General features: G+C 40.6%; 1 protein-coding gene and 1 long non-coding RNA gene across 9 annotated transcripts in view; one reads left to right on the top strand and one right to left on the bottom strand.

Annotated features, from left to right (window-relative positions):
- PHKB (phosphorylase kinase regulatory subunit beta) overlaps positions 1 to 24,685 on the top strand; it is a 137,643-nt gene that overhangs the window by 16,433 nt on the left and 96,525 nt on the right. For all 8 annotated transcript variants that reach the window (XM_082232869.1, XM_082232870.1, XM_082232873.1 and 5 more), the window contains 3 exons: positions 4,651 to 4,740; positions 8,554 to 8,692; positions 18,873 to 18,972. In XM_082232869.1, coding sequence (XP_082088995.1) covers positions 4,651 to 4,740; positions 8,554 to 8,692; positions 18,873 to 18,972 — 329 coding nt within the window. The remainder of the gene's footprint in view (positions 1 to 4,650; positions 4,741 to 8,553; positions 8,693 to 18,872; positions 18,973 to 24,685) is intronic.
- On the bottom strand, positions 2,229 to 5,228 carry LOC309537893. The gene is made up of 2 exons (XR_014222046.1): positions 4,907 to 5,228; positions 2,229 to 2,403 (listed from the first exon to the last, which is right to left on the bottom strand). It is a non-coding gene; the product is annotated as an uncharacterized lncRNA (long non-coding RNA).

Here is a 24,685-nt window from a genome sequence, read left to right as displayed (position 1 = left end):
TATTACAGACTCATTTTCTGCTCAATCTTTACAAGGGTTGTTGTTTAATTTGGTAACTTTACTATGTAGCAAACCTTTTCATGTTTGTATTTAGGACTATTCTTTATACATGCTGACTGCGTAAACTGACATCAGGGTTCATTTTAATTAGAATTAATCAGTTGTGTTCATATTTAATAGTCTACAGGATTTCTCAGTATACAAAGTACTGACCAGTTTTCCTAACCATGATAATGATAGGAAAAACATGTTTTGTGGCTCCTCTCTCCCTCCCTCCCCCATCAACATGCTAAGTAAATGCAATATTAGAGCTATGCCACTTGTTCTCCTGATCTCAAGTATTGAAGTTTTTACAAAAATGTGTCAGCAAGTTAGAGTGGAAATAGATTTTTATTTTTAAAGACATTTGGTTACATTTTGTATAGCTGATTTTTTTTTTGTAAAGCATTGATAGAAAAACTTGTGACTTAAAACTGTTTTTATGCTGAGAGTATAACATTAAGGAATTACTTATTGACTGACAAATAAATGTAAGATGCATACTATATAATTTAACATGTCAAATTTTAGAGAGGTAGTTGTGTTGGTCTGCTTCAGCAAAACCAGCAAAGAATATTGATTTACTGTGGTATAAACTTTTTGTGGGCAAGCTCCATTTCATCATAAACGTAGTGCTATCGCTAGTTGGTAGAGATACCTATTGTCATGAGTGCATGGAGTCTGACCTGGAGGAGGGCATCAGTGGATTGGGAGCTGGAGATTCAGATCCAGGGGAGATCCTGGTGGGCTATCTGGAGAGCAGGCCATCCTGATTCCTGTGACATTGGATGTCCCAGGTGCAAAGTCACAAGCCATTGAGCCAATCCTGGTGCCTTCCTCTCTCAGCACAACAGCTTCCCATTTGGGGGAGGCAACTGAGGATACGTTTGACAGCAAGCTGGCTCTCTTGACTCTGTTTCCATCTCCAAGAATGCAGAGGTGACTGTGCCAGTGTGAACAAACCATGTACTGTATGCCCAACATTTCCGTGCTTCCCCAGTCCCAAGGTTCAGATTCCATAACCAGCAGAATATGGTTTATACACCAGTGGTTTAAGCACCATATAAGGTATATTCTTAATTGCTCTAGCCAAATTTTCCACAGTATGGGAGTTTCAGTCTCTGTTGTGGCAGAGTCTATTATACCAAGATTGTTATTAAACATAATTGAAGTTTTGTTATATGGAGGAGCTGAGGTTTTCTGGGAGCCATATATATTAGTTCTTAACAAGTCCAGATCAATTGACCAGTTAGCTAAGCTTTCATTAGAGGAATATGTAGCAAAATCTCTTATTTGGGTTAAGACATCTCCTTCCCCGTTACTTGCATACGTGCTATATAAAGGACCAGGGCTGTCCTTATAAGACATATTAATTACACCTTGCTGCAATTGGTTTGTAGTTAACTCTGCCTCCCTTGATCCAGTTGCTGAGTCACAATAGTCCAGCATAGATTTCTGGACTAAATTGGCAATGGAGTTCTGGACGATTTATCTGAAGCACTGAGGTTCTGTGCTCATGTAGTCACCATGTTAAAACCATGTTAAAACAGTTGCTGTCCCAGCATCTGTCCTTCAATTAAAACATATGACTTTTAAGCCCATATAAAAGTAAAACAGATATGCTCCTAGCCTGTATGTTGCATTTAACATTAACTGCTGAGCCAACTGACTTTAAAACTTTAACATTATTAAAAATAAAACAAATTAAAAGTAGAACAGACTGCAGAATTCAAGAACAAACAGCCTTACCCATTGCCATCTTTACCTGGAAGAACAGCACCCTATTTTGCTCATAAGATGCTATCACAAACCATATTTTAGTCCTGATTTGTAGGGCAACTAGCATGCACAACCTATAGCTTGCCAAGTGTGGATGGTTTGGCAAACTGTGATTTGTCAAGGACCCAGAATTAAGTTAATCTGTTGTTGTATGCAAGGGGAGGGGAATGTAGAAGCACTTAAGTCTGATTGTGCATGTAACGTTATACCATAGTTTGGCATTGCATCTAAACCACATGTTTACTTGTTCTAAATCAATCCATTGTTAGTGCTTCACATAGTTAATCTTTTACTCTACCTCCATTGAAAAAATGAGCACGAAGCATCAAGCTTAATTAGAGAGGCGTCCATCTTTATAGCCCATATACACAAGCTATGAATATATTATTCAAGGAACAGACTTTAAAAAATATATTTAGCTAGTTACCAATTTGTAATTAGCCTCTTTATTTTAATGAGCAAGGTTGGCAATACAAAGGCAAAGTGAAGTGGATGGAAGCACAAACAGTTCTATTCTTCACAATTATAGAAACAATAATAAAATCAACCTTGACACTTCATCCAGTACCTGAAGTTCTTTATCTCCTATAAAGAAAAAAATGAAATTATTGCATACACTTTTATTTAGAACTAATAAGTTTTCAGATGTTGAAGGAAATAATATAGCTATCGTTATTGTAAAGGTGTAGAATGGATGTTTGTCTTTTCTGTGCAGTTGTGTTACATTATAAGGCTCTGCAAATAATTATCCAAATAATTATTCTCTCTGGTGAAAACTGATTGCTGAAGAAAAATACTGCAAGGTATTAAACATAGTTACAACTTGCTGTAGCGGTTTTGGTCTTGGTTGACGCCTGCCTCCTTAGCCAGCCCGACTGGATGTAAACAAGACTAGCCTAGAGGCAGCATGCAATGGCAGACAGACCCATCTGATCCTTCTCTATCCTTTCCCTGACTGTACAAAGAGCAGAGGTAGCTGGTGGGTGGCTCTAGCAAGCAGAGCAGCAGAGTAAGGGCAGAAAAATGAGGCAGAGGGAGCACTGCTGGGTGTCCTAGAAGCTGACTGAGCACCCTCCTTGGGGCAGCCAACCTCCAAGAGGGGAACACACTGCAGGTAAGCCGCATGCTGAGAGCCCAGTGGCGAGCCAAGGCCCAAGAGAAGAAACTGGTGCTGCATTGCAGGCTTGGGGTAGAGTGCCGAGGAAGGTTAGTGTATTAGCCAACTGAATAAAACCCTTTGTAGAATAGGGGCTATAGCAAAAGCAAGCTTCCCCCGGACTAGAGATAAGAAGTGGGGTTCTGAGGACTTGCCTGTTGTAATCCACTCCCAATGGTACATCTCACAGCCCGTATTCTCCCGCTCTCTTCAACTGGTTCATCTGGAGAAGGGGGAACTCTCACTCACCCCTCTATTCATTACCGTGTGGCTCAGCTCTTTTTAGATGGAGCACAGACTGATATTATGAGGAACTGAAACATTTGTACTTTGTAGGTAAATACACTGTTGTCAGGTGGTTTTAGTAATCATGGTATCTTGGACGCCTTGGGTTGCATTCACTGTCAAGCTGTCACATGTGGTCTGTCTGTTCAGGCATATCCACTTGCCAGACAGAACGAGCCACTCTCCCTTCTCCCCTGTGTGTTCTTGTAGGGGTTTCTCCCCTCCACCTGAGTCAATTGTGGGGGCAGGATGGGGGGAGGCTGGTTATGCAAGCGGAAGCTCTTGTGCAAGGCTTCATTTGATGGATTCATTTGGTGAATTCTGCTCCTAGTGTACCAAATTTCAGCATTCTGTCTGTTGTGGAAGTACCCCCACTTAAAAAAAGAAATTCCCAGATGGGATTTCCTGTACTAAAGCTTAGTTCATCCTGATTCCTTTAGCTGTTTTAGAAGGAATACACAGGGATAGGCCCCGTTTTGACTGTCCTTATCCGTTCGGTTTTAAAAAGTTGAAGACCTAGGATTATTTTTTAAAAGGAGAATAATGTGGTATTTTGTGAGGAAAATTCAAAATTTTAAATTGGTCTATACTTTTAATTTCATTTATTCAGGTTTGCACAAATTTTATTTATGTTAACTTGTGTTACATTTGTAGATCTGGAGTTCCTTTTGTTTGTCAATTTTCTGCATTGTAGTAGTCCAGCGATTAGATACAAAGAATTGGATATGAATATGAGGCTCTATTCCAACACACTCTTGGGGTGGGGGCCTTTTCAGCTGTCGTATCCAAGATCTAGAAGGTTTGCCTGGCCCCTTCACTATTTGCTTATAGATAGACTGCTTCTTCAGCAAGCTTTTCAGTAGCTTATCCACATTATTTTATAAAAAATTCCTTCCAGTAGCACCTTAAAGACCAACTAAGTTAGTTCTTGGTATGAGCTTTCGTGTGCATGCACACTTCTTCAGATACACTCTCACTCACCCATCTATTCATTACCGTGTGGCTCAGCTCTTTTTAGATGGAGCACTGTGTATCTGAAGAAGTGTGCATGCACACGAAAGCTCATACCAAGAACTAACTTAGTTGGTCTTTAAGGTGCTACTGGAAGGAATTTTTTATTTTGACTATGGCAGACCAACACGGCTACCTATCTGTAACATTATTTTATGTTACTATAGGCTTTTTAAAAATCTTTTCAAAATATTGTTGCTGGTTTTATTTTTATTTTTTTAATCCTTTGTAAGCCACCTTGGCTGTTAGAAAGGTGAAGTATAAAAACTGAAAATGCATGCATGAAAATGAATAAAAGGGCATTCTTGACAATATCTTTAAGGTTTAATTTCATGTTACTGCTGTAATTCTAATCAAGGTGTTATAAACTCTTCCTTTAGGTTCTGTATATGAACCCCTTAAAAGCATTAACCTTCCCAGGCCAGATGGAGAAAGTCTGTGGGATAAGCTGGATAGTTACTATCGGATAGGTAAGTCAAAGGAGAGGCAATTTGTTTTGGAAGTAATATGTTTACTTTTTGTGAACGTAACTTATTTAAACAATTAGGAAATCACAATTTTTGTGTCTCATCCTGTGGGACTATCAGTATTGGTGAAAATTCAAATGTTCTTTAAATGGTTTGGAAACTTGAATACCTTAGGGAAGGATTACCTCCTCCCATTTATCTCCATTCTGATCCATGTTGAAGGTCTTGCTCTGGGTTCCATCAGCTGAGGACAAGAACAGGACCTTTATGGTGTCAACACTGTGAAATGTCCTCCCCCAGGGAAGTCTGCCTGGTCCCTATTTTGTTGTTGTTGTTGCTAATCTTCTGTCACAGTTAGCTGTTTAAGGAGCTTACTTTGGGGGCAAATGGACCTGTGCTTTCTTCTCTCTGCTATGTTGCTGGGCAAAATGCCCTAGTTTCTTGCTGATTTTTTTCTGCTGATATATTGGCTGTGCCTTATGTATTTCTTATTGATTGTTTTATTGTTTTGCTTTATTTTTTCCCTCTTTTACTGCCAGCTGCTTTGCCTTTATGAAAAGTAAAAGAAGTAATTTGAATACATAGTTCTACGTTCTTGTAATATCACTGGGATCATGAAAAGTACAGGTGTTTACATTGTAGCAATGCTCACCTGTTTTCACATATTCAATCAAAAGTACCATGTAGACCAGGGGTTGGCAAAAATTTTTAGCCGCGTGCCGGTCCACTGTCCCTCAGACCTTGTGGTGGGCTGGAGAAGGGGCACCGGGGGGGGGGGGGGCGGAGCTGGAAGAAAAGGTGAGGGGGGCAAGTAGTCCTCCTCCCCAACCCCAGCCGCTGCGCTTTCCTTCACTGGGGCTGCTGCTGCTGCCACCACCACCGCTGCTTCTCGTGGGTAGGCAGAGAGAACTTGTCTGCTCTACTCTCTGGCCCACAGGAGCACCAGGGGGGTGCCAGTGGAGGGAAGATGAGTGGCGCAAAAGGACTGGCTCCAGAGAGGGGCTGCTTAAAATGGTGCTCAGCCAGCCCAGCCCAGCTCCCTTCCTCCTCTAGGCAGAGTGGGGAGAAGCCAGGAGGAGGGAGGGAGGAGGTGCCACTGCATTGTGTGTGAGGGAGAGGTAGGGAAATGGAATGGCGCAGGGGGGAAAATGGCGCAGGCCGAATGAACAGAATTCCCATGCCGATCTATGGACAGTCTGCAGGCCGGATCCTGAAGGCAGTTGGGCCTGATCCAGCCTGCAAACCTTAGTCTGCCAACCCCTGATGTAGACTAAGATTATATTTGTTCAGGACTGAACATTGCTTATATTCAGGGACATTCAGTTGTTCTGTCACGTTAAATCTATTAAGGCAAATAAGCAACCAACAGTGAGCCATACGGCCTGCTCAAATGTGCTGTATTTTCAAGCAGTGAATGCCTACCCATTTGTTTGAATCCTGCCAGAGTAGGATTCCACTAGAGCAGCGAGCTTAATTATTCAGTGGCAAAAAATAAGCAATGACAGTGCAACATCAAACAGTCAAGCAGATGCACTTGTACAGTGTGTACAATACTACCTTCAAGTAGAGCTTCTCACACAGACCATCCAGTTTAAATTCTAAAAATTGGCAATGGCTAACTTTGCTGCTCTTTGCTATCCTTTTCATAATTATTCAAAAGTATTCATAATTATTCAAAATTATTCATAATTATAAATGCCGTCATTTCATAATTATACAAAACTGACAGCCTACTCTAGGATGAAGTGCCTTCACTTGAGTGACCCAGCTGGCAAAGTTCAAATATAAAGATTTGTATCTTAAAGTTCAAAATATATTAAAATGAATGTTCATTTTTTATTATGGCAGGTCAGATAAAGAGAGAAGGGGGTGGTGGAATTCTGAACAGACAGGTCTGCTGACTTATTGTGCTTGGTAGCTGTTGTGGCCAGATTATGGTGTCCACTACAGTGATGGACAGCTTCAATTGGTTGCACCAATTTCTCTCCCTCCCTTGGCAAGCCAGGGTGACTGAGGTGCACCTGCCACCTTTTTTTTTTTTGCTACGAGTCTTGGCTACTTTGACATGCGGCATTGTGAAATTGTGACAATACCCACTTGGATGTTGTTGTGATATAGCAATGAAACACGAGTGCTGCTAGGAGGATAACACCAAGGACTGCAGGGGTTTTTTGCCTCTTTCTTCTCAGCACAGCGGATTGCATCCCACCCCAAGTTACTCCCAGTTGTGATATGGGACATGGTGTTGTGGCAGGAGGGGCTACAGGCAGAGGAGGAAATCAGAAGAAATTGGGCATCTGTTTCTCCAATTCAGATAGCGCAAGAAGCTCTTTGGAGCCCAGTTGTAATAATGAAGTTTATATTATTTGAGAAACAGCATATTCAAACAAACACGTTTTTCCTTCTCTGAGCAAGATTCCAGTTCATTTTACAATCTATATTACATTAAATAAATCCATCATTGTTTTTCATCTGTCTCCCAATATAGAAGTTATAAAATGACCTTCTAAAGTAGTAATGGGCTGTTCTTGGAACCTCTAGCCTAGTTAAAATAAACTTTAAAATACTATCGGTAGAACTTCCTTGAGAATAATTAAAATTTATGGTTTTCATTGCTTGTAGGCATTTTATATAAATACTGAATAAAAGTTTACTTGTAAAGAGAGAAGGGACTGAAGACTATCCACAGAGTAAAAAAGATTTTTGTTTTAATTTCCCCCCAGAAGCCTTAATTGAACCATAAATAGCTTTCACATGGAAGGGCATTTCTTCAGTATTCTGTTCTGAGGTACCAATAATGCTCTGAATGTGATTGTTCAATAACTAAACTCTCTATAAAGCATAAAAAGTGGAAGAATCTAAACTAAAGGTGTTATAAAGAGGATAGTAAGATTACATTAAGCTAGAAACACAAACTGGATAAGACAGACATAGACATGGCCAACTCTGCACCTGATGCATTGTAATATATATATATATATATATATGCAGGTTTTGGTGTCTTCGGGTGTCTTCCCGTGTAAGAGTCGGGGTGTCTGTGCGACGTTTCGACGAGGTCTCACTCGTCATCTTCAGGCTGGTGCTTTCGGCTTCTTGTTACTGGAACAAGCCGAAAGCACCAGCCTGAAGATGACGAGTGAGACCTCGTCGAAACGTCGCACAGACACCCCGACTCTTACACGGGAAGACACCCGAAGACACCAAAACCTGCATTCCTGTACCCGTGAAAATCTACGAAAGCAAATATATATATATATATATATATATATATATATATATATATATATATGGTACTGGGCAGGATGAGCAAGTGTTAAGGAGGATTTTGCCTCTTATTAGGTGTTGGGGTATGCTAAAATATGTGGTATAATGGCAGTTTGTTTCCATGCAGAGTTCCAAAGGAACTGGGAGTTGTAGCTTTGTTCAGGGACTGAAAATTCTGTGATAGCATTCTCTAGGCATCTCATAGAACTAGTGTCCTCAGGGTTCCTTGAAGGGATGCTATCACAGTTAAACTGCTTTTTGTAATGTAGACAAAGCCTAGGAACAGCAGTCAACAGATGTTGCCAAGAACAGATCCAGAGCAAAAGGCACAAAGGAAAAACAATAGAGAAACATGGGGGAATGGTAAAAACTGACATGCAGTTTTGCATGTGCATCTTTTTCCTTGCAACATCATTAACTTATTTATTCTCAGTTTTCCTTTTCCATGTTATCTGGTTTTTGCAGGTCGTATTCCTTTGTTTTAAAATACTGTACTTTCTGAAACTGGAATAAACTCGAAGTAATAGTAATAATTGTTGTTTATCTTGGCAGTCAAGTCAACAGTGTTACTTTTCCAAAGTCCAACCACTGGCCTCTTTCCTACAAAAACACTGGGTGACAACCAAAGGGCAAAAGTACATGACAGTCTTTACTGCGCTGCCTGCGCCTGGGCCCTGGCACTTGCATACAGGTAAAAATGGATGAGTTCTTGTTTGTGTGGTCCAATGCACTTAAGGTATTAGTCCACTAAAATGTTTAGTGACCAGCCTTCCTTCCTTCTTATGCTAAAAAGGCATTTGTGTCAATGGAGTGGGGGTGGGCAGCCACCACAAAGTTTTGTAAAAATTATATGCACTATGTCTCAGGTTGTTGTATTATAATCATTGTCTTCTGCCCTGCAAATCTTAGCAACCCAGAATCTCATCACTAGATTTTAGTATCACTTTTATCCATGGAAAATCATTAAGGTCAACTACCTTGGCTTCTGTAAGCAGTAGCGGTCATTCTCACATAGCTGATTGTTGGCTTGGCAATCTGAATCTAAAAAGTCATGTTGCCTTTCCTCATTTTCAGTTTCTTGAGTCATTCTTGAGACCATTTCAGTAAGCACCAAGTAGCTAAACTATGCAGACTCACAGCAGTAGACATCCAATAATAAAACATTCAAAAGTAATATTTGAAAATACTCAAATAACTCAAAACACCCATTAAACTCTTTTACAACTGAATAAAACAGTTAATTTATGTAATTAATGTATATCATTATTATACATTGAAATTATTTGATCAGCAGAGTTCCATGCCAGTCATCAAAAACTGACCCCAATTTCTCCCCCATCCTTAATTATAGAGGCTGTTTCAGCAAATAGAGCTGCCTTGTCTGTCAAATATTGGCACTCTCTATGTAACAATAATATTAATTTTAAAAACACTCCAATAATTCATTTTCTTAAAAGGAAAAGAAAGCTTTTGAAAACCCTAATAACTAGCACTTGATTTTCTAATCATAGTCTTGCAGCGCTACAGAATTGCTTCATTTTCAATCCTTTCTGTGTGTCTTGTGTGTGGGGATGCTTTTCTATAGGAAAACCTAAGCATCTGGGTAGGGGAGAACTAGTGCAAATAGCTTGTGTGAACTAGTGGTACATATATGTGTGACCTGGTCTTACACCCAGTCAAACTATTTGCCCAGGTTTGCCTGCTCTGTTTGGCAGTAGCTTGCCAGGGTCTTAAGCAGAGATCTTTTGCGCGCTTTTCTGCTGGATCCTTTTCGCTTGAGATGCTGAGGGTTGCATTTTGGACCTTCTGCATGCAGCACATGTGCTCTACCGCTGAGCTTTGGTCCCTCCCACACTTGGCAGATATACCTATTACATTGGGCACATTAGTAGAATAGGCAGGCATTAATGTCTGCAGACTAATCTGACTTGATCATCCTCTGGCTTTCTACTACAGGTGCCACTGCATGTCCTCTGCCTCTTCATTAGAACGATTCAGCTTCCAGAAGTCTTCACCTCATTCCTTCCATGTAGTTTTTAGTTAGGCTTTCCGACTAACTAAAATTTAGGCTTCCATTCCTTCATGTAGGCTTCCTGACTATTTCCTCCACGTGAAAATGTGGCAAAGGGTGCTGCCTTTACCACAATCAAGAGATGGGAAATGTGCACACTCTTTCCCCAGCCTTACACATAGGAGATACATTGGCACCAGTGTTAAATTTGGTTAAGCAGGTTCCTCACCTAAGCAGAATTCTTAACCAGTGTTTTGGTCCAGTTGTATTCAGCAGTACAGTGGTGCCTCGCAAGACGAAATTAATTCGTTCCGCAAGTTTTTTCTTCTTGTGAGTTTTTCGTCTTGCGAAGCACGGTTTCCCATAGGAATGCATTGAAAATCAATCAATGTGTTCCTATGGAGACCGTCCGGGGATAGAGGGGAAGCGCCGCGCGCCTTCCCCTCTGTCCCCGGACCTGTTTAAAGCAAGGGGCGGCGGGGAGAAGATTGCTTCTCCCCGTTGCCTGCCCCGCAATCTCCGGGGAGAGAGGTGAAGGCGCGAGCGCCTTCCCCTCTGCCCCCTCTTTTGAAGCAAGGGGCGGAGGGGAGAAGATCGCTTCTCCCCGTTGCCGCCCCTTGGTTCAAAAGGGATCCGTGGAGAGAGGGGAAGGCGCACGCGCCTTCTCCTCTGTCCCCGGAGATTGTGGGGCTGGCAACGGGGAGAAGCGATCTTCTCCCTGCCGCCCCTTGCTTCAAAAGAGGTCCGGGGACAGCGGGGAAGATGCGCTGCGCTTCCCCGCTATCCCCGGAGCTTGCAGGGCAAGCTTCATTTTGCGAAGCAAGCCCATAGGGAAGTGCGTCTTGCGAAGCGGCTAAGAAAACGAAAAACTCCTTTGTCTAGTGAGTTTTTCGTCTTCCGAGGCGTTCGTCTTGCGGGGTACCACTGTACTTTCCTTTGAGTGGATTTGGTTATGATTGTGTCGTATGAATGTTTAAAAGGTTTAAATTGGTTTTTTTGTTTGTTGTATAACTAATGTATCATGTATACTACTTTGTGAGGATATGTTCGTGAAAATCAAAATATAATTTATGAAATAAATAAATAGAACATTTCCCCCAGGTACCCTAGAGGGCTTTGTTTGTTTGTTTGTTTTGCAGGTGTTTATGTTTGCATTCTTAGGTGGGTTCACATTCAGTTGTGGTGTCCTCCACCTGTAGCCCATTGTGTTAACCCAAGCAATGTATCTCTGAACAGAACATGTTAAAACCTTTGAGTCAAAATGTGTCCTTGTGCAGTTCCTGCTGTTAATTCTTCCACCTATGTAAGAATGAATAAAAACAGCTTTGTTGTCTACACATAGTTGAAAGTTGTTGTTTTGTGTGATTTTGGCTCATTGGATATCTTTAGTGGTGCCTTGGTGCTAGAATTCAGAAATTAATGGCAAATTGAAATAATGGAAAACAACTCAGTCTTGGAAAAGGAGATGAACATATCAAATGGAAAGCAGAAATAAATGTATCATAATTAATGTATGATACTTTACTACATTGCATAATTAAATATGATGAAACTGTCTAAATTATAAATGATGAGCAATTGTAGCTATAGAAAGATTCATTACAGGGTGGTGTTACCATAGTAACTAGTGAGAATACTTTAAAATATGAATTAGTTTTACAGTGCATCAGTGTTCAATAAATATTTTTCATCTATAAAATAGGATCTATTTTAACTATAATTTTAATTCAACCCAAATTACCTCCCCAGGTGTATAAAGTATGGAACAGAAGTTAACGAAATGAAATGCATAGGATGATAATTGAGCTGTGCAAGGGCTCTAGCATACCTTTCCCAAGTTTGGTAGTTTTTTTTCCTTTGAAGCAGTTCAGAGGACTAATTCACAGCTGTAGCAGTATTGGAGCTGCTACCCTATAAGGTCTTCTGCTCTGAAAATGAATGAGTCACTCAGGCAGGACCAATAAGAAGGTTTCTTGCCAAAGAATGTTGGAGGATGAGTGGCATTCATGTGAGAAGGAACCATCTCATTGACTTCACCTAGATGGTTCTTTTTTTCAGACACTCCCAGGGCAGCATAGGATTGTGCCTTGGGGAATTGGTGGCCCTGAGCTGCTGCAGGTGGAGTTATTTGGGCCAGAGCATTCTAAGGCTGGAGGAGAGCACAGCAAAAAGGTAGTGTTGAGAGGTTAGAGCAGATGAGGAAGTCCTTGTCAGCTTTCCAGAGGACATTGGTTTGGCAACTGGGAAACCAGATATTGGACCACTGAATCTGATGCAGTGAGGCTCTTCTTGTGTTCATTACAACTTTTGGGAGAGAAGAGGAAGAGCTAGAAGCAACTAAAGCTGGGCTGGGGACTGATCCCATGGATTAAAAAGTCTGAGAGAAACTGGAAGAGCCATTAGGAAATGAGTTTGTGGATCTCTAATATGTTTCCTTCATGGATTTTGAACGCTTGACAAGAGTCCCTTCTCTGCATGCCTTCCACCTTCAGCTTGAGAAAGTACATGTGTGGTTGTGCAAGGAGGGTGTCATTCAAACTTCACTTGCCCCATGCCTAGAAAGCACAGGTCTTACAGGTTCCCTGCTTCTCCTTTTCTAGGCACGGGTCTGAGCGGTTTTCCATTTGCCCTGCCACTTTCCCTGGGAAAACCCACTATTTGCTGCTGAATTGGAACAAACATCAATCTGCAGAAAACTTGAATGACATTTGCTCTCATTCAGCAGTAAAGAGCGGCTTTCACCAGGGGAAAGTGGTTGGACAAGCGGAAGTGTGGATGAGCCCAGAAGCAGAGAGAGAGCGAGAGAGCGCGCACTCTGGAGGATCAGTGGTCCACACATCATCAGAGATTTGATTTGGCTAAGCTATTCATCTTTCAGCTTTTTAATTCTGTTAGGTAATGCAAACTATAAAGCAAAATGGTGTGCACCCTTACATTAGCCATGTGTGGAAGCACGAAGTGGGAACTGTTGTCACAAGTACAAATATCTGTGGGAGGGCACAGGTATTTGCCTGAGGTAAAATGCCCATGATTAAATAATTGAAATCAGTGTGTCTTGTGTTCACACATACAGCTGAATTATTGTCTGGGTATCCCACAGTGGCTGCTTAAAAGCTTGTTTCTCCACAACATGTTATGCAGTCCTCTGTTTCCTCTGACCCATGAGCTTTTATAGATTTCTAGAGGTTTTAAATGCATCTGAAGCCCTGAATACCAGTGTGCTTTTAGACACAATGGCTGTTGGTTTCATGTCATGTTTGGATTTACTGGTGATCACTTGGGATTTGAAACCTGCTACATGTACCTTTTACTAATGCTTCTGTGTTCTTGTTTTTTTTATACCTTTTAACACTTCTGTGTTCCTGTCTTCCTAGAAGAGACAACTTCCTTTTTTTGTTTCACAGACAAGACAGTAGTTCTAAATTCTCCATTGTGTTGGCCTAACACTCAGTCTGGCCATGCTACTTTTCATGAGCATTTTCCAGAACAGCTAGAAGAGATTATGTGTACTCTCCTGGAAACATAATTTTGAAACCTTTTTAGTTATGTGACTTTCCCTGTCCCAAGAATCAAGTAGGTAGCCATGTTGGGCTGACGCAAACAAAATAAATAAATAAATAAGTTCAGTAGCACCTTAGAGACCAACTAAGTTTGTTCTGGGTATAAGCTTTCGTGTGCATGCACCAGAACAAACTTAGTTGGTCTCTAAGGTGCTACTGGACAATTTTTTATTTTTTTTTAAATTTATCCTGTCCAAGAAGTTAGATCAAGCACTCAGTCCCGAGGGCAGGCAACTGCATTTGGGAGGCTGGTAGAGTGAAGGGAAAACACATAATCTAGTGTTTTCCCTTCATTCTGCCAGCCTGTGGAAAGTTATCAAATTTTTGATTGACCTCCATAGGCTGGGAGGATAATATTCTATTTTTCCTGCGTATCTGTCTCAGCTGGAACTGCCTGTGGTTCCCACCCCTGACCTGCAGCTAAACTTGAGTTCCTGTGGGTCCTCTGAAATGGTGTGTCATTTTGGCAGATGTGGGCAGGTGATTTCATTCACCTAATTTTAACTGTACAATTTTGATTCTTAATTTGGAAGAATTTGAGGTCTTCAGGCACATATTTCAACACTTCCCACAGAAATAGATTGTCATTATTATTATTTTTAAAAAATATAACTTTCTCTGCAAACTCTTAAAATGCACTTTTAATCTAGTAGTTCACCTGTTATCTTTGTCCAATTTACTCTAATTTACACTTAAAGGAAATTCCCCTACCTCAAGTTAGGAGTATTTTCAAACTTTAATAATTTTCAATCAAAATCTTCTTTAGCATGGTATAATGCACACTTGTCATTTGGTATCATTTTAATTTACGTTTTACATTCAGTGTTCAAAATCAGCATATATGGTTTTGGAAGCTCCAGCCTCATTTAGTGGTTGATTAAATATCTGGTGCCATTCACAGTATCATTTTTATAGACATAATTTCCTCTTCCAATTCCCACTACCTACTCATTTAAATAGGTTCAACCTTCATGTTCTTTGAAGGATGCCTTCATACTGAAGAAGTTATGCATGTACCATTTTGGGGATTCAAGTGTGGTTTGTATCCAGAGCTTTGCCACTATGGTTTTGCTCATGCTTCCCACTGAATTATTAATCCCTTTTAACATTTATTTAATTATTTGAGGTCATGCCCTATTGCAGTTCATGAATTTTGTACTGTATTTCAAATGTCAGATTTTCAGTACCACTGTCAGGGTTTAAAGTGGGAGTCCAGTATGCCCTTTACCTGCTGCCATTTCAAAGATTTGAGCCTTTTCAGGAAGGTCAGCACTGCCTGGAGTCTCTGGTTCAAGTTTCAGATAGTGTTCTCATATCCATAAAGGAATGCAAATGAATATTAAAGGCCTTTCTCACATTACCTTATTGGCATGGGATCAAATCTCTAGATCACTGCAGTGACTCCTCCCCATGTCAGCATCTCCACTCCCAGAAACTGTCACTGTGATGGTATGTGGAGAAGCCACAGTGTGAACTCTTTTCACATGGCCTGAAGGATGTTACCCATATGGTGCAAAAGCTACACTGAAACAATTTCCACACTCTGTATGCAATGGCTGTAGCTCAATATTCTGTGTCTGCTAGTGGACAGGTGAATTCTAATGTTGTGCAACAGAGGAACCCAGTGCAACAGTTGTACTGGTGATCCATCTAACTCAGTATGTTTACACTAACTTAGCAGCAGCTCTCCGGGATTTCAGGCAAGAGTCTCCCCCAGCTCTACCTTGAGATGCCAGGGATTGAACCGGTGACATTCTGCATGCAAAACAGATGTTCTACTGCTGAACTATGGCCCATCCCCAAATTGATTGTGCGATCTGTTGCACAGTAAAGTTAACAAATCACAAGTACCCTTCTTATGCATTCTCTTGTGCATCTGAGTTCTGCTAGTGCAAAACATTTCACTAGCAGAACAAGTATACTGCTAAGTTACTTTAACTTCGCACAACATTGGATACAACCATGTTTTTTTTGCGTCTGCCTGTAGTTTTGGGTGGTGTCTGTGGGTTTTTTTAAAAATAAAACACCCATACATTAGCAACAACCTGTTCAAGAATATTGTGTGCTTTAATGGACTTCTGGGAAGATTTTGCTTTTGCTTCCAGTACAGCTTAGGCAGGGGTAAACCATTCTACAACAACCAAGGAATTTGTTGATATGAAGAAAGATTGGGTTAATGCTTGAAAATTTCTTTATGGTTCATTCGAAAAGGTGTTTATTTCCTTAAAATACTGCTTCCCTGTGGTCATCAAACTCTGCATTCTTTTTCTAATGTGTGATACACAGGAAGGTGGTGTTAGTTTAACTGATATATTTATGAGGGAAGAAAAATGACTTGGGAATGCTGAATAATTTACTTCTATATCCAGTCAGCATCACACAGTAGGGAGATAATTTCTTCTTCTTCTTGAGCATTGCTCTAGCTCTGCTAGATTTTCATTGAAGAGCTAATTATAATTTTGTTTTCCTGCACAGACTTTGCATCAAGTGTGGATGATCTCTGTGCCAAACAACTTATATGCCAATGAAATCTTTTTTTCTTCCTGGTTTAAACTTAGACTTTGTTGTTTTTGAAAGCTGGATAGCTCTATCAGTGCCTTCTCTTGAAATATTCATTTGCTACTGTTTGATTCCTCAGACTGTTTTTTTTCCTCTTGGTGAACCTACTCACCTTTTAAAAGCCTGTCCTATTCTCTTTTTTTTAATGACAGCTCTGTCTGAAGTACCCTTGGTAACTGCAAATCAAAACCCAAAGGTTCTTAACCAGCAAAGTACCTCCTAAGGAGTTCCATTTAATTACAAGATAGAAATGTCAGCTTTTAGAATTTATATGTTTAATTTCATTCCACTGCTTCTAAAAATATTATAAAACACTTAGTAATAAATGCAGTTACTGAACATATTAAAACTGGTGAATAAAAGGTAGCCAGAATGTCTCCTGCGTTCTGTTACTTGTGCCTCTGGAAGAAATCCTTGACATCTTCCTTTCATTATAGCTTTAATTCCTTCTCCCCATGGGATTCATGCAGAACTAGGTAGCGATGATCTGAAGGTTTGTACAGATGTTACTTTTTCTTTCTATGTTGTCAAAAGAAACAAGATCTTCCTAGAAGCTTTCCCTACTCTAGGTTGAGAGCTTTTGCTTTGATTTCCTGTGTGTTCTCTCCACCTTTGTTGCGCAGCTCACACAAGTAGTATTGAAATAAGTCTGAAAGTGAGTGCACAGTTGCACAGTACTCAGTTCTGGCCTTAGACTCTCTTACACTGTGGTGATTGAAAGCATTCATGTAGCACAGAGAGAGGGAAACCTTTTCAGCCCAAGGATCACATTCCTTCATGTAGAAACTTTTGGGCAGTGCATGCTAGTGGTATGCAGGGATCAGAGGCAAAAGTGGGCAGAGCAATGGATGCAGGTCCTTTGTACAAAAGGCAGTATTCCACCCATTCACAAGTCAGAGGTTCCCTATGTTTGTCGAAGGTTTCTGGCACCTGCACACATTACACCAGTCTCTATCCAGGCAAGCAAGATTATTGCACTTCACAGACATATATTTCTGACAAGCAGAGACACTTGTGAAGGGTGTGAAGCTGGGGCTAGTGAGTGTGGCCTGCAGAGAGTCATAAAGGCCAGATAGAGAGACCCAGAGGCTCACATTTAGCCCCCGAGCCTCAGTTTCCCCACCCTCTGATATAGTAGAGCAACAGTGATTATTAACTCGCCTGGTGCTTGAGATTTACTAATGCAGGGCACTGTTATTAATTATTACATTTATATCTCACCTTTCGTCCAATGAGGCATACATGGTCCCCACATCTCCAGCTCTTCAAGGTAGGTTAGGCTAAGAGATGGTGACTAGCCCCCAGGCCAGCTAATGAACAATCACCAAGTTGGAATTCGAAATTTGGTCTCCCAGGCACTAGCAGACTACCACCGTCTATATTTTATGAGAAGATAATACCAGGAGTGTCAATAACATGGTGTGTCCATATGGTTCAGGGATTATTCCAGCAGCATTTTCTGTCCCCATCCTTGTTTTACCCTTCGGCCACCACCTACTAGGCCACAGCTTCCACTGGTGACATCTCTCATCTGGGACAAAAATGGGGGACAGTGCAGTTTAATCTCACTCATCCCATGATGAAGGCACATCTTTGCTTGCTGGCACTTGACAGTCCCAGTACTGTGTATCTTTTTGTAAACTGCGCTGAGAGCCTTCTGGGTCTTCAGTCTGGGATTTGCATGTTCTAAATAAATAAACAAATAAAATGGCTCAATTGAACTTTCAACCCTATAAGTCTGCATATCAGCCATTGTTCCCTAATCCTGCATATCTCTATGCATCACATACTTTCTCCTGTCATTTTTGGTTTCCGCTTTCTGAGCCATTGGTAATCCAGGTAATGCATTAAATTTTAAGGAGCTCACATGCTATACAGTAATTGCATTAACAGGCCAAGGAGGAGGGATGAGCCGTATGTTTGTGTGTATGTTGAAGGCTGAATGCCACTCTGCAAGCTAATTTTCCTGGCATTCTAAGTGTCCTGAGCAAATCCGTTGAGTGTATTAAGGTGACAGCTAACTGTATTAATGCCTTAATCACACATGACACCACCCCTAACACTATGATGACACTGAAGTACACCAGGTGGGTGGAGCCTTTTAATGAGAGGGCAAGGCTTTTGTAAGGACACTGCGAGTCATATTGGCACAAGAGGCAGAAGATGCCATGGCCTGTTTCCCAGTGCTGTCCCCAGAAGTAATACGAAGGAATCTGATGCATTATGCTCACTTCATACTGTTTAGAAATGATTAGCAACATTGCAAACCATCAATATGTCACAGTTATTTGTCAAATAAAAATATTGTTTCTGCCTGTCCTTTGATGATTCATAATTATTTGGATTTACTTTCTTTAAAATTTGTTTTAAACTTTTTAGTACTGTATTCTAAACTGTTGCAACTCACCCTAGACCTTATGGTGAAGGGCAAGTAATACCTTAAAATAATGATGATGATAATTGAAACTAGCAAATAAAAGGGTATCAAGTTTGTGGGCAACCTTTATTTGACTTCATTTCCTGAAACCTAGACATAGTGTTTGATTATTATTGTTATTTTTTAAAAAAAACCTATTGGCTTTATTGTGGCAAGGTTGATAAGGCCCGAGTGTATCAGAGTTTGCTGGTGCCACTATATAAAGCATTCTTAATACTTAATTATCAGGAAAGGGATGCTGGTACCTTTTACTTCCTTCTGAATGCATTTCCAATTTGTTTCACGGGTTATCTCTCTCACCCAGGCGTATTGATGATGACAAGGGAAGGACCCATGAGCTGGAGCATTCTGCTATAAAATGTATGCGAGGAATTCTCTACTGCTACATGCGCCAGGCTGATAAGGTAAAACTCTGCAGTGTGGACACAAGCACACACTTAATTCTAAAGGATTAAGTTAATTGTAAGCATTAAAAATGTTCTGACTGGGAATCAAATTAAAAGGGCAATGGGTGCGATGCCACAATGCAGCCTGCTAGGAAAGGTCAGTTCCCAGGCTCTGGGCCCAATGCGTTTAAAAGCTGAAGGCGAAGAAGCACCTGATGTTGTAAATGAACTGAATATATGTCAGAAATCCCATCTTTCAGTTGCTCTTGGAACTTAAGCAAACAACAGACAGGAGCTTGCTGGTTTAAGTAATGTTGAAAATGCACAGCAAGCTGGAACACTATGGAAAAAATATACAATTCTTTTGGTATTTTAACTTTGGTATGTTTTAAAGGATTGTTGTATCCCCCCCCCCCCGATTTTCTTATTTTATCCTTTTATAAACTACTTTGAGCTTTGTTGTTTTTACGATCAAGTGGTGTGTAAATTTCATGGAATAAATAAATAGACTATCAAATTATAGAGTTGGGAAATCCCCCCCCCCCGAAAACTGGTTTTGACAAGACACTAGAAGATCCTTCCTTGTTGTCTTTCAGCCAGCAGGTGAAGACTGTTTTATTCTAACAGTCTTTTGGGGACTGACTTTTTTTTTTAAAGGAAAGGATTATTAAATAGTGCTGTGCTGTTTTTACTCTCTGTATTTTAATAGATCTGTTTTTATATTCTTTTAGTTCTATTATATTTTAATTGCTTTTTAACTATCTTATATGTTTTTAGCCTTTGGTGTTTTATCTGTATTGCTTTAATTTGTGTAAACTGCCTTGAATCCTAGTCTGGGGAAAAGGCAGGATATAAATAAACAACAACAACAACGACTTGTGGGAGCCATTTACAAGGCTGTTCTGTGAGCGATGTACAGATGGGAGCAGGGAATGTGAATAGTCTGCTCTTTTCTGTGAATTGAAAAGTGGCATTTTCCAGTTCTAGGAGGGAGCAGTTGATTTTGTTTGCTTTTGCTCCAACCTTGTTATATGGCTCACATGAGTAGACTGCTTACATCAGCAGCGTTTTTGTACAAATTAGCTTACATTGTATGGTTGGAACTGACTGAGCCATGCAGCCAACTAGGATTCTTGAGATTTTAAATCACCTTCAATAAATGTCAATACATTCTTAAAAGCACCTGGGAAAGGAATTTGTATGACCTCTGTTGCTCAGCCATTCTTAGTGTTAGGAAGCATCTTTCTGCCATTCTGGTTACAACATGTGTCAACTGGTCCATTTCCAGGGACAATTCAAAATGCTGGTTATGACTTCTAAAGCTCTTTATGGCTTTGGGGCCCAAGTTACTGTAAATATTATATCTCCCTTTACAAACCTGCCCAGGTGCTAAGATCCTCAGGTGAGCACCTTCTCTTGGTCCCATCAACATCAGACGTATGGTTAGTGGTGACATGAGAGGAAGCCTTTTCTGCAGCTACTGCCATATTGTGGAATTTCCCCCAAGGAGTGTTTAGACTTGCTTCTTTTTTGTTATCCTTCTGCTGGCAGGCTACGACCTTCCTGTTTAGACTGGCCTTTGAAAACTTAGGAGCAGATGATGCTGATCCCTGGGCTATCAGGGCAAACTGTATTTTAATGCTGGTTCTAAATGTAAACCACCTTGAATCCCAACTTGGGAAAATACATTTAATAAATATATAATCAATAAACTATATTGTGGTGTAACATTTGTGTATGGGATACACACTGAACAATTGGGGCTATCCCAACACTTTTCTGTCGGTAGAGAGGGAAACATGTCCTCAGAACAACATTGTCCAATGCAGTTGACTTGTATGAACTAGCAAACGAGCTCACCTTTTAACTTATCTCCTTTTAAATGCTGTTTGGGAGAGATTAAAAATCTTTGCACATTTGCCATCTCTTTAGTTATGTGAGGGGAAAAGATCTTAAGGGATAACAAATACAGTCGTACCTTGGATCCCAAATGCCTTGCGAGTTGAACGTTTTGGCTCCCGAATGCCGCAAACCCAAACATCCAACGTGGCTTCCGCAGCTTCCGATTGGCTGCAGGAGCTGCGCCTTGGTTTCTGAACGTTTTGGAAGTTGAATGGACTTTGGAATGGATTCTGTTTGACTTCCGAGGTATGACTGTATTTTTTTTTTATAAAAACACATTGTCCCATTCATTAAACCTTAAAAAAAATAGCATGGAACTTTAAGAATGAATTCAGACCATGCTATTAAAAGAATGATTCACTTGACATGTCTTTTATTTATCTATCTGCTTTGAAAAATTCAATGTGACAAGGTCTCCTTTAAGTAAGGTATTTCTCTCCTTTCTGTATGGGTTGATTTGACAAGGTGCTGTGCAAACATCTTTGATAGAGATAATTCAGGAAAGATTATTTATGAGCTCATGTCCCCAAGAGGATCTTGTCTTGCTCTTCAAAAATGGAACAACTTTCTTTCCTTCCATTTACTCTGTATGTGGAGACCATTTTCCCTGTAATGAAACTGGAACTTGTTCCTGAAGGGTAATTATTGGATATTGCTTGAAGATAACGAAGGATGTTCCCATATAATAACTTTTTAAAGTCTTAGTTTCCCGCTAGTACTTTATCACGAGCAGAAAAGCTGGGGTCAAAAAGCTACTTTAGGCATGCCCAAGCCTTTCACTTTTCTAGGTGTTCTTCCCCACCCCTCCCCATATATATATTTTTAAACAGTGTAATAAAGTGAACCGTAAGAAACAAACTCGACCTTGTGTTAATCATGGTACATCAATGTAGAAAGGGAGGATGCCAGGGTGCCAGAACTACCTAGCATGAAGTTGTCAATTTTATATTGTTTTAGAATTAGCAGGGTTGGAGACTGTAATTGACCTCCAGGTCTCTTTTTCTTATTATATCCTTCCAAGGCCATAGTATGATATAGTGGAAAAAATCAATGTAATACCTTCCACTCCAGTTGTCTTCTGTCTCCCCTGGCTCCCTCCAGTCAACAAAGGTAAAAGTAACAGTAACATTAATTCCCTAAAGTTCAGTCTTTCAGATATTTCCCTCACGCAGAAGCTTCTTCACAATCACTGCATGGGGTCTTCCGCATGCAGCGTATCTGCCTTACCACTGAGCTATGGCCATTTGCCAAATAAAGCAGCCTGGGCAGATAATTGCCTCCAACCTTTCCTGTGGGGCTGAAGCTGGGCCTTCACAGTCTTACAACTAGCCTTAACCTGCTGTCTAGATGCCATCATTCAAGTGGATTTTGTTTGAACATTCCAGCTAGGGAAATGGATGCACTCATGACCTGGGTAATATCTTGCAGACTGGGTGTTCATAGAAATATCACTGTATGGCTCAGTTTTCATAATTGATCTTTTCCATTTATGGACTTTGGGAAACAATATTTCTTTGTCTTATTTGAATCCCTCTCCTCTCCTCTTCTCTCTCTCTCTCTCTCTCTCTCACACACACACACACACACACACACACTTTCTCCATATGTTCAGTCTTTGAGATACCTATGCATGCAGCTAACTTGAGAATACTCTGCCAAGAAAAGAATGCATTAAAATGATAACAAATAGGAAAGTGAATGTATTCATTAGTTGATGGCAGAGCTATTTAACAAGCCTATAATTTGTCTACCCAGGCTTGACATTGCACATCATTATCAAGAAAGATCTTTTCAAATGTTATGCTACAGTAGAACTAATTTCATTCCAGAGTACAAAGAGGTAACCAGTTGTGCTAATGGTGGCAGTCATTTACAGCATGGCAGTGTAAAAATCCAACTCATCTCGCCATAACTGATGAATTTTGAAGGAGTAATCTAATATACCAATAGTTACACCATGGCCTATATTTTCATTTTATGTATGTGAGCAATGTCAATATCTTGAGATTGAAGATGCCTGCAATAAGCTTCACTTAATCATAAATGGAATAGCACAAGTGAACTGAGTTTGCAGTCCTGTGTTTTCTCTAATTTTAGCTTTTAGTAAGCATAAGCTAAACACTTTCTGTAAGCTGTTATTTGATGGTGCACAGTGCCATGCTGAAGATAGCAATTCCAAAGCAAATAGGAATAACAAAAATGCATGGATAGCTATTAAGTAAATAGTAGATATACAGGTTATCTATCACATTTTATATATAATCTCTCCAAGGAGCTCAAGGCAACATATTTAAGGGTTTATCCAATTTTATCCATATCCTTTTGTGGGATAGGTCATAGGTGTGATTTTTTTTAACCCCACCTACCCTGTTATTACACGGGTGGCACTGTGGTCTAAACCACAGAGCCTTGCCGATCGGAAGGTCGGAGGTTCGAATCCCCGCAACATGGTGAGCTCCCGTTGTTCAGTCCCAGCTCTTGCCCACCTAGCAGTTCGAAAGCACATCAAGTGCAAGTAGATAAATAGGTACCACTCTGGCGGGAAGGTAAATGGCGTTTCCGTGCGCTGCTCTGGTTCGCCAGAAGCGGCTTAGTCATGCTGGCCACATGACCCGGAAGCTGTATGCCGGCTCCCTCGGCCAATAAAGTGAGATGAGCACCGCAACCCTAGAGTCGTCTGCGACTGGACCTAATGGTCAGGGGTCCCTTTACCTTTACCCTGTTATTTAAAAATACCATTGCTATTCAGAACAAAAGATGGAGGGCACAAGGAGAAGGGGACGACAGAGGACAAGATGGTTGGACAGTGTTCTCGAAGCTACAAACATGAGTCTGACCAAACTGCGGGAGGCAGTGGAAGACAGGAGTGCCTGGCATGCTCTGGTCCATGGGGTCACGAAGAGTCGGACACGACTAAACGACTAAACAACAACATTCAGAACAAAACAGGCCATACTAGACTAGATGGATCTGGACCTTTCCTCCTCCTCCTCCTCCTCCTCCTCCTCCTCTTCTTCTTCATCATTTATTTACAGCATGAATGCTCTAGCAAATACCCAAGGTGTATCTCAATGGACCTGATTTAAGGCAGCATACTGCTAAACCATTTTCTCTGTACTTTTGAGCCCGAACCTCACTCAGATCCACTTCTGATTATTAGGTATATGTTTCTTCTTCTTGAACATGAGAGTTGGAAATCCTCATAAAAAAGTGTAAGGATAATTCTAACAGGCTGGGACCCTTAGCCCAATAGTGTGCCTGCTTACTTAGAAATTAGTCCCACTGAATTTAATGCAACTTGCCTAGTGCACATAATATTGTAATCTTAGTGGTGTGTGTGTTTGCACATGTGCGCACACACAAACCAGCACATTTTCTGGCATCTGTCCAAAACTTGTTAAATGCTTTTCTTCATTTTATACCAAGAATGGGGAAGCTGTGGCTCTCCAGTCGTCATTGGCGTACAAATCCCATCAGCCCTGCCAACATGGCCAATATGCTGGGATGGTGGGCACTGTAGTATACCAACATCTGGAGGTCCATGGATTCCTCATTCCTGCTTTATACTAATCCTGTAATATTTATGTTAATCCCCAAATGGCATGCCTCCCTAATCATTAAAGGTTATCAATTTTGCCTTTTTACCTAGTATTTTTAAATTGGCTGTCTGTTAACAGCTTCAGAGTTTAAGGACCTTGATACTGTTTCCTTCATTGTTTCTTTTTCTAAATAATTTTTTATACCTTTGTACTTAGTATTCCCTCTGCATAATGGTTGTCTTGAAATTTTTAAGCTCTGATCTCATGTGTATTAGAGGGAGATACAAATG

This window comes from Podarcis vaucheri, assembly GCF_965113315.1.
Source record: "Podarcis vaucheri genome assembly, chromosome: 7".
In the NCBI taxonomy this organism is placed as follows: Eukaryota; Metazoa; Chordata; class Lepidosauria; order Squamata; family Lacertidae; genus Podarcis; species Podarcis vaucheri.
The sequence above is the reverse complement of the archived record's forward strand: the minus strand, read 5'-3'. Positions and strand labels throughout refer to the sequence as shown.